The sequence below is a fragment of the Echiichthys vipera genome, assembly GCF_963691815.1.
Source record: "Echiichthys vipera genome assembly, chromosome: 7".
Taxonomy (NCBI): domain Eukaryota; kingdom Metazoa; phylum Chordata; class Actinopteri; order Perciformes; family Trachinidae; genus Echiichthys; species Echiichthys vipera.
In genome coordinates, this window is record NC_139832.1 from 3,109,705 (window position 1) to 3,125,948 (window position 16,244).

At 44.5% G+C, this 16,244-nt stretch overlaps 1 protein-coding gene across 1 annotated transcript; it reads left to right on the forward strand.

Moving 5' to 3' along the window:
- Positions 1 to 162: 162 nt before the first annotated feature.
- LOC310949310 (E3 ubiquitin-protein ligase TRIM21-like) lies at positions 163 to 4,044 on the forward strand. Its single transcript, XM_083916713.1, has 3 exons — positions 163 to 267; positions 943 to 1,151; positions 1,806 to 4,044. The coding sequence occupies exon 3, from the start codon at positions 1,815 to 1,817 to the stop codon at positions 3,459 to 3,461; it is 1,647 nt and encodes a 548-aa protein (XP_083772839.1). The 5' UTR covers positions 163 to 267; positions 943 to 1,151; positions 1,806 to 1,814; the 3' UTR covers positions 3,462 to 4,044.
- The last annotated feature ends 12,200 nt before the right edge of the window (positions 4,045 to 16,244 follow it).

Below are 16,244 nucleotides of genomic sequence, written 5' to 3' on the forward strand. Positions count from 1 at the left end.
TGGAAAATTTTCAGAGTGGTATTAGTGCTTTGACTTCAGTAAAGGATCTGAACACTTCCTCCTGCTCTCCCTCTTGGCGACGGGCCACTGAGAGGTGGGGCAACACTGAAACATGAGAGCGTCAACGTGACTAACAGGAAAATTAAAGTTACTGTGAGCAACAGCAGAGCCGCCGTCGAGACAAGTCTCCGTGTTTCTCTCTAAAGAAACATTCAACTGAACCCAGCAGCTTTTTCTCAACAACAGCAGAATCTCTGCCAAACACTGGTGAGTTCACTGAACTACACAGATTAAATGCACTCACTAAATATTCAGTCAAAGTTCAGTTCAAACCAGAATCGGACTGTTTCATATCTGATTTAACATATAAATATCATAGAAATGTGTCGTTTTAGATCGACACAACATGTACGTTCATCCAGAAATATAAAAACAAGTGAAAGCCAAACCTCAGTGACTGAACTCTTGCTTGCTTAAGCAGCTAGCATTAGCTAAAGCAGGTAGCATTAGCTCAAGCTAACTTACAAGCCTGTGCTCAGTATGAAATCAATTTCAACTCAGAGCAAATGTTTCACTGGAGGTCCATCGGTGGCCAACTTAAACATCTACAGCAGGAAAATGCAACATACACATTAATGCAGCAGGAATATTCATCCAGAACCATCAGATATAACAGCTAAAGACTGATTGGGAACATTTTCCTCCAGTCAATGTTTTTACTTCTCATACTTTAACTAAACTCTACAAATGTGCCATAAGGCTCATTTCTAATTTGTTGTCCCTCTGCCAGTTCATACATTAAAGTAACAACAAAAGCAAATGACAATGGCAGCTATCGCCAACATGCAGATGTATTAAAAGCAAGTGAAGTGAAGCATGGGAAATGATTTAAGTTATTAATAGAAAGCAAACATCTTAAGACAACATTTAATCACCTTGCAGGACCTGCTCTCCCTCTTGGCGACGGGCCACTGAGAGGTGGAGCAACACTGAAACTTAAGGGCGTCAACGTGACTAACAGGAAAGTTAAAGTTACTGTGAGCAACAGCAGAGCCGCCGTCGAGACAAGTCTCTGTGTTTCTCTCTAAAGAAACATTCAACTGAACCCAGCAGCTTTTTCTCAACAACAGCAGAATCTCTGCCAAACACTGGTGAGTTCACTGAACTACACAGATTAAATGCACTCACTAAATATTCAGTCAAAGTTCAGTTCAAACCAGAATCAGACTGTTTCATATCTGATTTAACATATAAATATCATAGAAATGTGTCATTTTAGATCGACAACATGTACGTTCATCCAGAAGTAAAAAACAGTTGAAAACCAAACCTCAGTGACTGAACTCTTGCTTGCTTAAGCAGCTAGCATTAGCTACAGCAGCTAGCATTAGCTCAAGCTAACTTACAAGCCTGTGTTCTGTATGAACTCAATTTCCACTCAGAGCAAATGTTTCACTGGAGGTCCATCGGTGGCCTTGGAGTTTGTGGAGAGATATTATATTTTATAACATTTCCTGCAGTCTAGAGCAGTATCTTTTACTTTTCTTCTGCACATTCAATTTCCCTGATTGACTACTCTTTGTGTTTTTATTTTAATTTACTTGAATAACAACCAGCAGCTAATAACCAAATGCTGCAGCAGTAATATGTAACTGGCAGCTTGCAGAGATCAGACAGAGTAAGCCTTCAGAAATGATGTAAAACCACAGAGGAAAAAAAAGGCAGTCACCTCCATTTATATACTATAATATTCTATTAATCATATATTGATTTTATTGTACAACTAAATAACTTTTTGTCCTCAGAGTGTAGATATGTCTGCTGCCGGCTTTCTGCTGTCTGAAGATCAGTTTCTGTGCTCCATCTGTCTGGATGTGTTCACTGATCCAGTCAGCACACCATGTGGACACAACTTCTGCAAAACCTGCATCACCGAACACTGGAACATTCAAGTCCCGTATCAGTGTCCCAGCTGTAAAGCGGTGTTTGATCGAAGACCCAAACTGCAGGTCAACACTTTCATCTCTGAGATGGCTGCTCAGTTCAGACAGTCAGCTCAACAGGAAGCCAGCAGCAGCAGCTCCGAGCAACAAGTGTCCAAACCAGGAGAAGTTCCCTGTGACGTCTGCACTGGAACCAAACTGAAGGCCCTGAAGTCCTGCCTGGTGTGTCTGGAATCTTATTGTGAGACTCACCTGGAGCCTCATCTGACGAGGTCAGGCCTCAAAAAACATCAGCTGATCGACCCTGTGGAGAACCTGGAAGGCAGGATGTGTACGAAGCATGATAAACTGCTGGAGCTGTTCTGTAAGACCGACCAGATGTGTGTCTGCATGCTCTGCACTGTTTTAGACCACAAGACACACGATGTTGTTCCTCTGAAAGAAGGATGTGAAGAAAAGAAGGCAGAGCTGGGGAAGACAGACGCTGAAACTCAGCAGATGATCCAGGAGAGACAACTGAAGACTCAGGAGATCAAACAGTCGGTGCAGCACAGTAAGAAAGATGCAGACAGAGAGATGGCAGATGGTGTTCAGGTCTTCACCGCTCTGAAGGAGTCTGTTGAGAGAAGCCAGGCCGAGCTCATGGACACGATCAAGGAGAAGCATAGAAAGAAAGAGAAACAGGCTGAAGGCTTCATTAAAGAGCTGGAACAGGAAATCTCTGAGCTGAAGAAGAGAAGCACTGAGGTGGAGCAGCTCTCACTGTCTGAAGACCACCTCCACCTCCTCCAAGGCTTCACGTCTCTGAACCCTGCTCCACCCACCAAGGACTGGACACAAGTCAGGGTCTGTCCACCTTCATATGAGGGGACTGTTGTGAGAGCTGTGAATCAGCTGGAGGAGACGCTCAGTGAACAGATGAAGAAGCTGCTCGTTGAGGTCGAGCTGAAGAGGGTCCAGCAGTCTGCAGTGGACGTGACACTTGATCCTGATACAGCACATCCTCACCTCATCCTGTCTGATGATGGGAAACAAGTTAAATGTGGTGATGTAAAGAAGAATCTTCCGGACAATCCAGAGAGATTTGATACTTGTGCTATTGTTTTAGCAAAGCAGAGTTTCTCTTCAGGAAGATTTTATTATGAGATTAAGGTTAAAGGGAAGACTGAGTGGGATTTAGGAGTGGTCAGAGAGTCGATCAACAGGAAGGGAGATATCACACTGAGCCCTCAGAAAGGTTTTTGGAGGATATGTTTCAGGAATAAAAATGAGTACAAAGCTTGTGCTGACCCTGCCGTCCTTCTGTCTCTGAAGTCTGGTCCCGAGAAGGTGGGGGTGTTTGTGGATTATGAGGAGGGTCTGGTCTCCTTTTATGACGTTGATGCTGCAGCTCTGATCTACTCCTTTACTGGCTGCTGCTTCACTGAGAAACTCATCCCATATTTAAGTCCCAGTCTTAACTATCGTGGTAAAAACTCTGCCCCTCTGATCATCTCTCCTGTTGATCACACTGAGTAGAACAAATACTGGATTTAATTAAAGAAGAAAAGAAAAGATTCACTCTAATTTAATATAATAAATGTATATTGTTGCAGAGTGACTCATTTAGGTAGTTAGTATCTAAAAAACTGCATTACCTGCCTTTAAGAAGCATTTTATACCGACACATTACTGGGGTTAAGTCATGCACACTTTATGTTCATAAAAGGGTTTTCAAAATAAGATGTTTAAGGGTTTTAGTTTTAAGGATTTTAGGAAACATCAATAGATGTCTGTCTGGTATGTTTTCAGGGGAAGAATAAAGATAAAATCATGATAAATAATTGTATATAAGTGTTGAAAACTCAAGGGAATCGGATGCTTAAACATTCAGCTGCTGTGGTTTAAAACACCAGAGAAGTACTAAGGTTTTGTCTCAAGTACTTTTTGTGATATTTAATTTCTTTTTTAATGTCCTCGTCTCTGCAGACAGTTTGTATCGCTCCAACAACTCAACAAATACTCAACAGAAATAAAAACAAAGAAAGTTTCCACTGGATTGTCTTTTTTAAATGTTTACTCAATGACTACATGATAGTATTCATTCGAGGTACTTCTACTTTTTCTCCTATTTCATGTAACTTTAAACATCTCAGAGGTAAATGTTTTACTTTGTACTCTATTACATTTGTCTGCAGCTTTAGTTTCTTTACAGATGACAGGTTTTCATCTCCTTCATGTCCAGGGAAACCATGAATCCCAAAAATGTGTTGATGTTTAATGTTGTTAATGCCACACTATAAGCATATGGTGATCTTATAGAATGAGACATTGCTGCAGTTTAAACTACCAGCAACAAAACATGACCTACAACCAATCACAGCAATGTTACGTGACTTACAACCAATCACAGCAACAAAACGTGACTTTACAACCAATCACAGCAACGCAACAATGGTGCTTGTTCATTGGAAAACAATGGTGACAGGTCAAAAAACAGTACACATATGGTATTCTTTTTTATATGAAAATTTGAAAAATCGGCAGTCTCCATACAAACAGATATAAACAGCTAGAAGCTGCTTAGCGCTCTTCCCCAGCCTCGCCCTCGACGCCAAATAAAAGTCATCCGGTGGATTATTGCCGGCGGCTGAGATGGGAGCTCTGATACAGAGTTAATTGAAAATCGCAAGTTTCCCTTGAGTTACTATGGAAGAAAATATGATTGAGAAAGTGAATAACAGGCCGAGGTCACCGTGTACTGGGAACATAGGCCTGATGAGCACATTGTGTATTTTGGCGTGATGACGTCTGGACACCAAGTAGACGCCACTGATTGTAAATGTACTGAGTGTGTATTGGAAAGACCTGATGGGGTGTGTTGTCATCGTGCAGACCTTGGTATAAGACAGGAAGGTCTGTTAAGAGACACAATGTATTGTAATTTTGGTGTTGTGAATCTGGGAACTCTGATGAGCATATCAAACCTTGATTCAATAAATTCTCCTTGATTGCTGTGAGACCTCTCTGCTGACTCCTTCTTGTAGACCTTTCTATTTTTATAATACATTGTTCTACCATAAATTGGTGACCCCGACGTGAACGGCAGGTAGCTAACGTTAGAACAAGGTGCAACTGAATACTAAACAAGACATTTTCAGGCGAGCAGAATGCGCCAATGAGCGAAAACACACTGTGAAAGGGTCCTGACGCTATAATACAACACAATACTGAAAAACAATTATAATATTTGAATGTAGACAATGGCGTTTATGCTGTATGTATCGCTAAACCTCTATCCTGCTTCATCGTCTATCTTTCTCTAAATGGCACCATCATTTACTAAATGAACATCATGTTTGACTGAAGAAGACTTGAAACTAGAGACTGAGACATAAACTCATTAGGAAAGTGTTTACTGAATCAAGTGAGCTCATTTTCTCATTGACTTCTATACAAAACGGACCCCTTGCTGGACATTAGAGAAGAAAACAGGTTTAAGGCACTTTCACTTCCTACAAAACCACAGAATGGGACATGTTTGCAGTGTATATGTGGTAGTAACACAGAGTTTAAAGAACTGTCAATCAATGTGTCAAAACAACAGCATCCAATCAGGATTCAGTCCCTTTGTCCCCGTACTGTAGGTCGGTCGGTTTGTGTTGAAGCCAAAGTCATCCGTTAAGAGTTGTCAATCTCACACACACACACACACACACACACACACACACTCAACATGGAGTCAAATGACTTATTGATCATCTGATTCATAAACACAGCAAGAAAATATTCAGCTGTTTCACATTTGCATGAAGGAATGAACATTGAATATCCGTCAGCCTCCGCACAGACTCATTAGCATATTTCACACCTTCAATTAGCTCTGACACAATTGGCTACTGAGCTTGCAAAAAATCTTTGTGCAAGGTTACCGTGCTGTGTGTGTGTGTGTGTGTGTGTTTAAAAACTGCAGTGTAAGCAGGTAACATGCAAAGCGGCTAATTCGACAAGAGAATGACGAGATGTCTTCGAAGCACAGGTCAGATTTCACAATACAATCTACTATGCACATAGATATGAACCTATATAAAGCTAAAACACTGTTCATGAGCAGGTTTGAAGCATTTATTTGTTTTTATCTGGGAGCTTGGAACCTGAAGATTAATTTGAGATTCCTGCAAAGCTGTAATCAACATTGTGTTTTGGTTCGGCACCTTTTTAAATGTTTATAGTTTAGAGAGTATGAAGGTATTAGTGTCAAGACCCGGTTCTGTCAGTACCCTATTCTCTTCCCTTTTGTTTGAGTTTGTCTCCCTCTGTCCATCTATCCCTGCTTGTGTATGTGTGTTCCTGTTTGTCTAGGTCCGGTAGGCGTTCCCCCCAAGCTGCAGCCTGTTACGCGGATCACCTGTACCACTACAAATACCTTGAGCTGACAGGCATGCAGTGCCGGACCATTGTAGACCCTGAACTTGTAAAACTATTCCCCTTGGATCGGCATCTCTCGTTGTGGTTATCACGCTCCCCGTCGTTAAGTTTACTAATCGTGTTTGTTTCTTTTCTCCGTAGTTTCCCGTGTTCCCGTCCGTCTCCCTGAATCTTCCGTCGTCTCCTCGTTCCTGTTTTTCCCGTGATCGTCTTGTTAGTTATAGTATCTGTTTTTCTCTGTAGTGTTTTGCGTTTGTTTGTTAGTATTATAAAACGTTTTGTTTGTACTTTTACTTTGTGTCCGTGTCTGCATTGGCTCCACCATTTTTGTGTGTTATCTCTGAACCGTTCACGACAATTAGAACATTATGATTGGAGTTTATGAGTCTCATTGGCATGCTCCATTATGTCTTATAAGTTGTTGCAGCAGTTTTTGGGTTGATACCAATTCTTCGACAGATTTGGTGTAAAATTTAACCGTATTTTATTGTCAAAATCCCTTCAAAATCCCACATTAAGCCACCCAGACCTTGAGGAACATCACAGAATATCCATGCTGTGATTTAGGATGAAAAACTTTCGATATTTGGAGATTTCCGCAAGAATTGCATTTTTCGGGGATTAGATAAAGAGCATTTGCGTTGTTTAAACAGCCAAGAAACCCCCTTTAATGTGAATATCCTTAGGAAAGCCCTCCATCCTCTGAACGCCCTAGGTCTCTAGTTTGTGGTTGTAAAATTTCATAAGGCTGTGATTATCCTACAGGTCACAACAGCTCATTTTACACAGTGAGGTCTGTGAAGAGGGGAAATACTGCTTCCATCCAAGTGTTTACCACAACAACAACAACAGCACCAACACCTGGCTGCATCCACTACCTGCGTGACAGACGGCTGTGATGTGATTTAAGAGCCGGAGCTGAGAAACTCATCCCAGCAGCCACAAATGGAGCTGTCGACAGCCTGATAACTCCTCCACCCACGGTCTGATAATATGGCTTGACACCTATGGGTGACATATGACTGCGAGGCTATAAGCCTGATAGCATCTGAGCCCCGAGCACCGAGGCGAGAGAGGAAGGTGTTTTGCTGCGGAGGCTGTTTACTGTTGACAGGTGACATAATCAGAGTGAGGAGGTGGTGATGGACTGTATGGCAGGCAGGAAGTAAATAAACACCAGCAGGTTCAAATTTAGAATCACCATAAGCAACATATCAGCATCAGATTCAATAATTTACTGCTACTTTAAAAGCACATGCTGACATAAGAAGGAGGGACCATGTGCGGACATTTAAAACAATGGTGGTGAAAGGTTCACGTTGGTGTGATGCGGAGGTGGAGTGTTTACTGCAGATTTGGTCGATGAAAAGATTCAAAAACAGTCGACAAGACACACAAAAACTCCGAGGTCTACGGAAAGATCTGGAAACAAAGCCACGCATCGCCATGACGTCATCAATGCGTGTGACGTGTCACGGCGTGATGGCGTATAGGCAGCAAGAAGCATTCTCCGAGGCCCAGGTAGTGTGAGTACAAACGGGCCTGGAGGGGGGGACAAGGACCCTAAAGCACGGGGCACGGGACGGACGCACAGTGGGAGTGCACCCTTAGTTCTACTGAGCTGGACATTTGATGAGGACACACAAAGAAGAAGAAGAAGAAGAAGAAGAAGTGTGTATGTGTGTGTCATATTTTCTTTGCTTTTGATTTCTGCTTCTCCATGTATTAAACACAAGATGCAGCGTAATTTGAGGAGTTAAAAGACAAAAGTCCTCCTGACCTTGAGGTCGGACCACAATCTTCCAGCGAGGACGCCGCCCATCACCGAACCGAGCAGCGTCCGCCGTCATCTTTTCGATATTCAATCGCTGACCTGCTCACTTTATCTGCTTTCGTTCTCCCCCTCCTCCCCCTCCTCCTCCTCCTCCGTAATGAAATGAAGAGCAAACTGGCCGCCTGTCCTCCATGCATCAACGAGGTCGCTGACGAGAGGATAATCAAATTGTTCATTTTCAATTTTTCACTTCTTTCATTATTTAAAAAGCCGCTGTCAGCCGCTCGGCCTCAGGCTGACCTTCGCTGATTATTATTTGTGCAACACTTTCTCTGTCGATTCTCCATCTCTCTTCACCTCCTCCTCCTCCTCCTCCTCCTCCCTCCATCATCTCCTTTCAGCCGCCTGTCAAACCTTCATCTCCTTAAACCGAAGAGTAAATAACCGCCACCTCATGAATCTATTCATTACTTAACACATCATATTGTGATATAAGTTGGCATCGCAGGTCTCAGTATGATTCATGTTGTGTTCGCAGCGACTCCGGCTGAAAACAACTTTGATTAAGAGAATTGTTTAGAGACTAAAAGTGCGACGAAACGACGACAAGTCGAGGCAATTTAATCATTTTGCACATTTTAAAAACAACACGTCAGATAAATCACGCTGGGAAATATCGGATTGATTCAAAATTTGAGAATATAATTCAGATTTATTCGTATTTAAGTGGAAGTAGGGCATCCGAGGGGCCGTCGACCCAACAAATTACATTTTGGAACATAAAAAAACAAAAGTAGAAATAAGTCCAGCACCGGGCATTGTGGGAAACGAGGGCTGTCAACTCCATATTTTGCACCAAAGTTAAAAAAAACAAGTCTTAATAGGCTCCAGTTTGCCTTTTGTGTTGTTTTTTAATCGTTAGCTGGAGCTGAGAGCAGACAGGTGTTGGAGCGGAGATTAAATTAGCAGTGTAGAGTTGTTCAGTGTTATTATAATTAAGTGTCACACACTTTTTTTGCCCCCCACTTATGAAATGACTCGGGGAGTCGGGGTACTGGAGGGAGCAGTGATGTATAACCTACATGAAGACGGATCTCCCCCTGAGACAATAACTCTAAAGTTGAACTTCTACAGCGTGCAAGGAAAGTTTATTTCCTGTCGAGCCAAAACCGAGCCCCGCCCCGGCAGCCGACCGGCCGACCAACGTTCTCCTTTTACAGCTAAACAGAAGCTAAAACTATATTTCTGAAACCCTCAAAGCAATTTCAGTCAAAAGCAACTGGACTTGGTTATTTGTCTAGGAAGACGTTTCACCTCTCATCCAAGAGGCTTCATCAGTTCATGTACGCATCTGACCAGGACCAGGACCAGGACCAGGACCAGGACCAGGCTGGGACTGGACCAGGACCAGGACCAGGCTGAGACTGGACCAGGACCAGGACCAGGCTGGAACTGGACTAGAACCAGGACCAGGACCAGGCTGGGACTAGACCAGGACCAGGACCAGGACAAGGACCAGGCTGGGACTGGACCAGGACCAGGGCCAGGACCAGGCTGGGACTGGACCAGGACCAGGCTGGGACTGGACCAGGACCAGGACCAGGACCAGGCTGAGACTGGACCAGGACCAGGACAAGGACCAGGCTGGGACTGGACCAGGACAAGGACCAGGCTGGGACTGGACTAGGACCAGGACCAGGCTGGAACTGGACTAGAACCAGGACCAGGACCAGGCTGGAACTGGACTAGAACCAGGACCAGGACCAGGCTGGGACTGGACCAGGACCAGGACCGGGACCAGGCTGGTCCTGGTCCCGGTCCTGGTCCAGCCTGGTCCTGGTCCAGTCCCAGCCTGGTCCTGGTCCTGGTCCAGTCCCAGCCTGGTCAGATGCGTACATGAACTGATGAAGCCTCTTGGATGAGAGGTGAAACGTCTTCCTAGACAAATAACCAAGTCCAGTTGCTTTTGACTGAAGTTGCTTTGAGGAGAACGACGACCTGGACACATGAGAACATTCACAGGCTTATATTTCTGAAAACACTTTGTGAGAAATATGCAACTCTTTGTTCATATTTCACAGTTTGACGGGAGTTTAGAGTAGTAACAGGATGTTGTGACAGTTTCAGCAAAATAAAAAGGTTCAGCTTTAACATTTTAGCAGTTTATGGACTTTCTTTGAATCTATAATAAAGCCAGCTGTCAAGAGTCGGCTCTGTCGGTCCCTCCTCTCTCCCTTTTGCGTGAGTCTCCAATCAGTTTTTGTGACCAACATACTCTTAGAAAAGCAACAATATTTTGTCTCCTGGTCACATGATTGCAACTGAATTACCTCTGTTGCGTTCGGGTCGTATTTATGTCTCACTTGTCTGTGAGACGAACCGCTTTTTAAAAATCTTTTATCCCCTTCTGCTATTTGTCTCTTCGTCGCTTCTTTATGATGTGATTCCTTTTACCATCTCATCTCATCTCCATCCACTTATCCGGGGTCGGGTCGCGGGGGCAGCAGCTTTAGCAGGGGACCCCAAACTTCCCTTTCCCGGGCCACATTAACCAGCTCTAACTGGGGGATCCTGAGGCGTTCCCAGGCCAGTGTGGAGGTCTAATCTCTCCACCTGGTCCTGGGTCTTCCCCGAGGCCTCCTCCCTGCTGGACGTGCCTGGAACACCTCCCTAGGGAGGCGCCCAGGGTTCATCCTTACCAGATGATCCTGAACCACCTCAACTGGCTCCCATGCGCAGCACGGGGAGCAATTCAGGGTTCAGGGTCTTGCCCAAGGACACTAAGCCATGTGGACCGGGGGAGCTGGGGATCGGACCGCCAATTTCTCAAATGGAGGACGCCCCACTCTTCTAGATGCCCGAACCACCTCAACTGGCTCCTTTCAACGCAAAGGTGCAATATATGTATTTATTTACTTTATTCAACTGATCCTTGATGGCGCTGTATTTCCTTTGCCAACTTGTAGATGTCCTGGGGACGAACCAACGATGTAGTGAAGAAAGAAACACAGAAATCTCACACGAATGCTGGATTATCCGCTGACGACTGCAGAATCAGTGTCGACGTGAACACACTGCAGCTGAACAGTTCACAATACCTAACAAAGGGACTCGGGTCACTTCAGTGAACACAGTGTTCATTCCTTGGCATTTGATTCTATTTCTTTACTTTAACTTGTTTCCTATGTTATGATTGTGTGTTCTGTGTTTTTGTAATGTGCCAGTATGCAAGCTGCTGAAATCAATTGCCCCTGGTGGGATTAATAAAGTTTTGATATGGCACAGCTCTACTCATACTTACATATGTGGTGTCATACAGATGCAGTATGTATCTTGAGATTGTAGTGAGCCCCAGTTCTGTCATCATCCTGAAACCATTCTTCTGAATCAATGCAAAATGGCCTTTTTTTGGTGACAAGTGTTGGAAAGTAGACAGTCAGGGGGTTGTACAGTTGACGTTGCTCAACCCATTTGTACTACAGTTCTGTTCATACCTGTCTCAACAGTCTACTGCATGTTTACATCATATACACCCGTTCACATGTCTGCTTACATCTGATACACGCATGTCTTTCTACATCTCAAGCCGACGATGTTCTCCGTATCTAACCTGTACTAACACACTAACATCCTGACACTTATTCTACCTGTACTAACACACTAACATCCTGACACTTTACACTTTATTCTTGTTAGGTTAAAATGTTTTTGTATAGTTGCATTGTCGTTTTTTGCTGCTCTGTGTGCCCTGAATTGCCCCCCGGGGACAAATAAAGTTTTTTGAATTGAATTTGAATTGAATTGAATTTAAAAAGTGGCTCCGCTGCGTCACCTCGGAGCAGAGCTAGCCATCTTCCATACTGTTGTGGTTGTAAAGTAAAGCAGCTGCTTTTTATAAAGTCGTGTGCATCACTGCTGAAGTCCTTTGAATACTAAAGACAGAGTGTGAGCAGTCAAAGTGACAAATTTAAAGATATAAGAGGATCTGAGCGGAGGGGGAAGATCTAAAGCTTGATAGCCACTTTCATCCTAATGGTTTTTTTTGCAAGATTGACTTACAGCCGTGGTTTGTATTAGTAATCTGTTCCAGTGATGAAGTGGGTGTCATTCCCCTTTAATATGCACTCATCCTGCCTGAAGTTTGACGTTCTGTCAGGGATGTTTCTGGAGGAATCTTTCACATCTTATTTCAGATGTGAAAGCAGCAGCACAGTCGGCGTCTGCAGCCCCGAACACCGGCTGACGGATAAATGCTTTTATAACCTCCACCCGTCACCACCTCCATCCTCCGTCCAGGGCTGGGGGTGATTGAGTGGGGCGGGTGCAGGGGTCAGAGGTCAGGCGATGGAGGGATACAGTCCATCAGCTCCAGCAGTCTGAGCTGAGAGGATGAAACTCTCAAACTCCCAACAGAGACAAATCTATTAGAGGGAGTGAAGAGGAGGAGGAGACAGTTGTACCCTCCATCACTGAGGAAGTAAAGAGCAAAGGAAGTTTACTCCTATAACTAAATAACTTCAGTTATATTAAACCACTAATATTGAAGATTCACTAGATTATTTCATGTTGTGCGATTAAAAAAAAGACAAACTCGTTTACAAGTGTCCAATATTCAAAAAATGAAATCAAGTCGTTCATATATAAAAATAGAAATTAATACATATTTATGAATGAAACTAATGAATCTGTTCTACACAACAGAACACGTAAAACACGCCGACAACCAAACACGCCCCAACAACCAAACACACCCCAACAACCAAACAAGCCCCAACAACCAAACACGCCCCAACAACCAAACAACCAAACATGCCCCAACATCAAACACACCCCAACAACCAAACGCACCGAACCAACCAAGCATGGCCCAACCTAAAACATGCCCTGACCACCAAACACGCCCCAATAACCAAACACACCAACAACCAAACACGCCCCAACAACCAAAAACGCCCCAACAACCAAACACGCCCCAACAACCAAAAACGCCCCAACAACCAAACACGCCCCAACAACCAAACACACCTCAAACAACCAAACGCACCGAACCAACCAAGCATGGCCCAACCTAAAACATGCCCCAACAACCAAACACACCCCAACATCAAACACATCAAGACAACCAAACACACCCCAAAAACCAAACACAGCCACAAAACCAAATGCTCCCCAGGAGCCAAACGCACCCAACGTGGCCAAATGAGCCTTAATGAGCACCTACAACCAAATGCCCCCCAACAACCAAACACACCCCAACAACCAAACACGCCCCAAACAACCAAACACGCCCCAACAACCAAACAAGCCCCAACATCAAACCCACCCCAACAACCAAACACGCCCCAAAAACCAAACACGCCCCAACAACCAAACACACCGACAACAACCAAACCCGCCCGAACAACCACACGCAACACACAACCAAACACACCCCAAATGGCCTTACACCCAGCAAACAAACACACCCTAACAACCAATCACAGCCACACAACCAAATGCTCCCCAGGAGCCAAACGCACCAAACACCAACAGGCCAAATGAGCCTTAATGAGCACCTAGAACCAAATGCACCCCAACAACCAAACATCAACACAACTAAACGACCCAAACAACCAAATGCACCCAAACGACGACACTTGCTGACTCGTCATAAAGACCTCCCTCTCTCACCTGAACACCTGAGTCACCTGAGCCAGTTCCTGATCTGCTTTATGACACCAGATATCAGTGAATCCACACAAACTAAGCTGAAGTCTCTGGTCTACTCGGGTCCCCCTTATTTTAAATTCTCCTCCATGTTTCCTCCTCTGCCGCCTGCAGTTATAAATATATGAATCCAAATCTCATGAATTAATATCCAGCAGGCCTGTCTGAAACAGTTTGTGGCGTCATTCATCTTCTGAGCTCATGAGCTGGTAATGTAAGTAAACACGGGACCCGTCTATAACCAGCGACCTTGTTAGTCGCCCCTCCCCCGAGGTCATCGCTAATTGGTGCTGGGAGCGAGCGAGAAAGCGAGCGGCGTCCGACTGCAGGCGTCAATAAAATGATTTGCCGCTCCCACGCAGCGCAGCATTTAATGAACAGAGGAAACCAATCACCGAGTCGAAAGGTTAAGAAAAGATGAATAGATGAATCATTTTCTTTTGTTTCGTTCTTTAGCCATTTTTATTTCAGTCATTTTGTGTTTTACTTTCATCATAAGTTAATGTAAACTGTGAACGAGTGAATGAGTGACGGGGAGAGAGCCGGAAAAACCTGGGAATAAAAGTTTGGCAATTGCAATCGTACGTTATTAGCATTAAATACGATAACATTAGCCTTCATTAAGGGGAAATTCAGGTTCTATAACAATCATCCGAGTAAAGATTTTTAGATTTTTAAAAGGATGACGCTTTAAAAATGGATTCAACATAAAAATAATATTCCTGACAATCATCACTGTCATATAAGAGTCTTAAAATAACAGTAATAATAGTACAAGGCTCCAGGTAGGGAATGAGTCCTGACCCCAAGTGAAGGAGTTCAAGTACCTCGGGATCTTGTTCACGAGTGAGGGGACGATGGAGCGTGAGTTTGGCCGGAGAATCGGAGCAGCGGGGGCGGAGCTGCAGTCGCTCTACCGCACCGTTGTGATGAAAAGAGAGCTGAGGAAGGCAAAGCTCTGGATCTACCGCTCAGTCCTGGTTCCTACCCTCACCTGTGGTCATGAAAGCTGGGTCAGGACCCAAAGAACCAGGTCGCGGGTACAAGCGGCTGAACTGGGTTTCCTCAGGAGGGGGGCTGGAGTCTCCCTTAGAGAGAGGGGGAGAAGTTCAGCATCCGTGAGGAACTCGGAGTAGAGCCGCTGCTCCTTTGCATTGAAAAGAGGCCAATTGAGGTGGTTCAGGATCATCTGGTAAGGATGAACCCTGGACGCCTCCCTAGGGAGGTGTTCCAGGCACGTCCAGCTGGGAGGAGGCCTCGGGGAAGACCCAGGACCAGGTGGAGAGATTAGATCTCCACACTGGCCTGGGAACGCCTCAGGATCCCCCAGTTAGAGCTGGTTAATGTGGCCCGGGAAAGGGAAGTTTGGGGTCCCCTGCTAAAGCTGCTGCTCCCGAGACCCGACCCCGGATAAGAGGTTAAAGATGAGATGAGATGGTACGAGGCAATGCATCACTGTGTAAACTGTAAATCAAAGCATTACTAATCACTATAACGATCACATTTGTTGACTCTGGCAGAATCGTTATACCCGTTTAAACCCTTAATATAAAAAAATAAAGTTTGACCGACGTATTGAGCTGAATAAAAAAAATATATATGTAAAAATATTTGCATGATTGGCTTTTATTTTGAAAGGCAGCAAAGCTTGATTCATTCAGCCTGGTGACAGTTTATTTTCCTGCAGGTGTGACACACACACACACACACACACACACACACACACACACACACACACACACACACACACACACACACACACACACACACACACACACACACACACACACACACACACACACACACACACACACACACACACACACACACACACACACACACACACACACACACACACACACACACACACACACACACACACACACACACACACACACACACACACACACACACACACACACACACACACACACACACACACACACACACACACACACACACACACACACACAAGGGGGAGTTAATGATTTATTCAATCACTCTCACAGACCGTCTGCCATGTTATGACAACCTATTTAACACTAAATTAAACGCGTTGTTTGCACCCCCAGAGCATTGTGGACATTTAGTCCCCCCCCCCCCGAATGCTCGCCGTTTCCATTCTGAGAAGCTGTTTGTTCACCTTCTCGTCCTGTCATCAGAGCGCCAAAGGTACTTTACGCCGCCATCGTTACTTAGAAGAAAAAAAAACAGTAATAAATGAGGCGTCAGCACAGATGTAAAAACAACCCAGAATGCAGCGGTCGCGGGCTCTTGAAGGGTCCGGTTGGCTGTGACAGATGAAATGTCACTGGGCTGTAACCGAGCATTCGCTGGCGATGACATCACGCTCCGGCTGTCAGCGCCAGTCGCTTTCATGCAACTTACATGACAGACAGAGAGAGAGTACTGAA

Coding starts and splice junctions, on each gene's coding strand:
- LOC310949310 (XM_083916713.1), top strand. CDS start 1,815: ATGTCTGCTGCCGGCTTTCTGCTGTCTGAAGATCAGTTTCTGTGCTCC.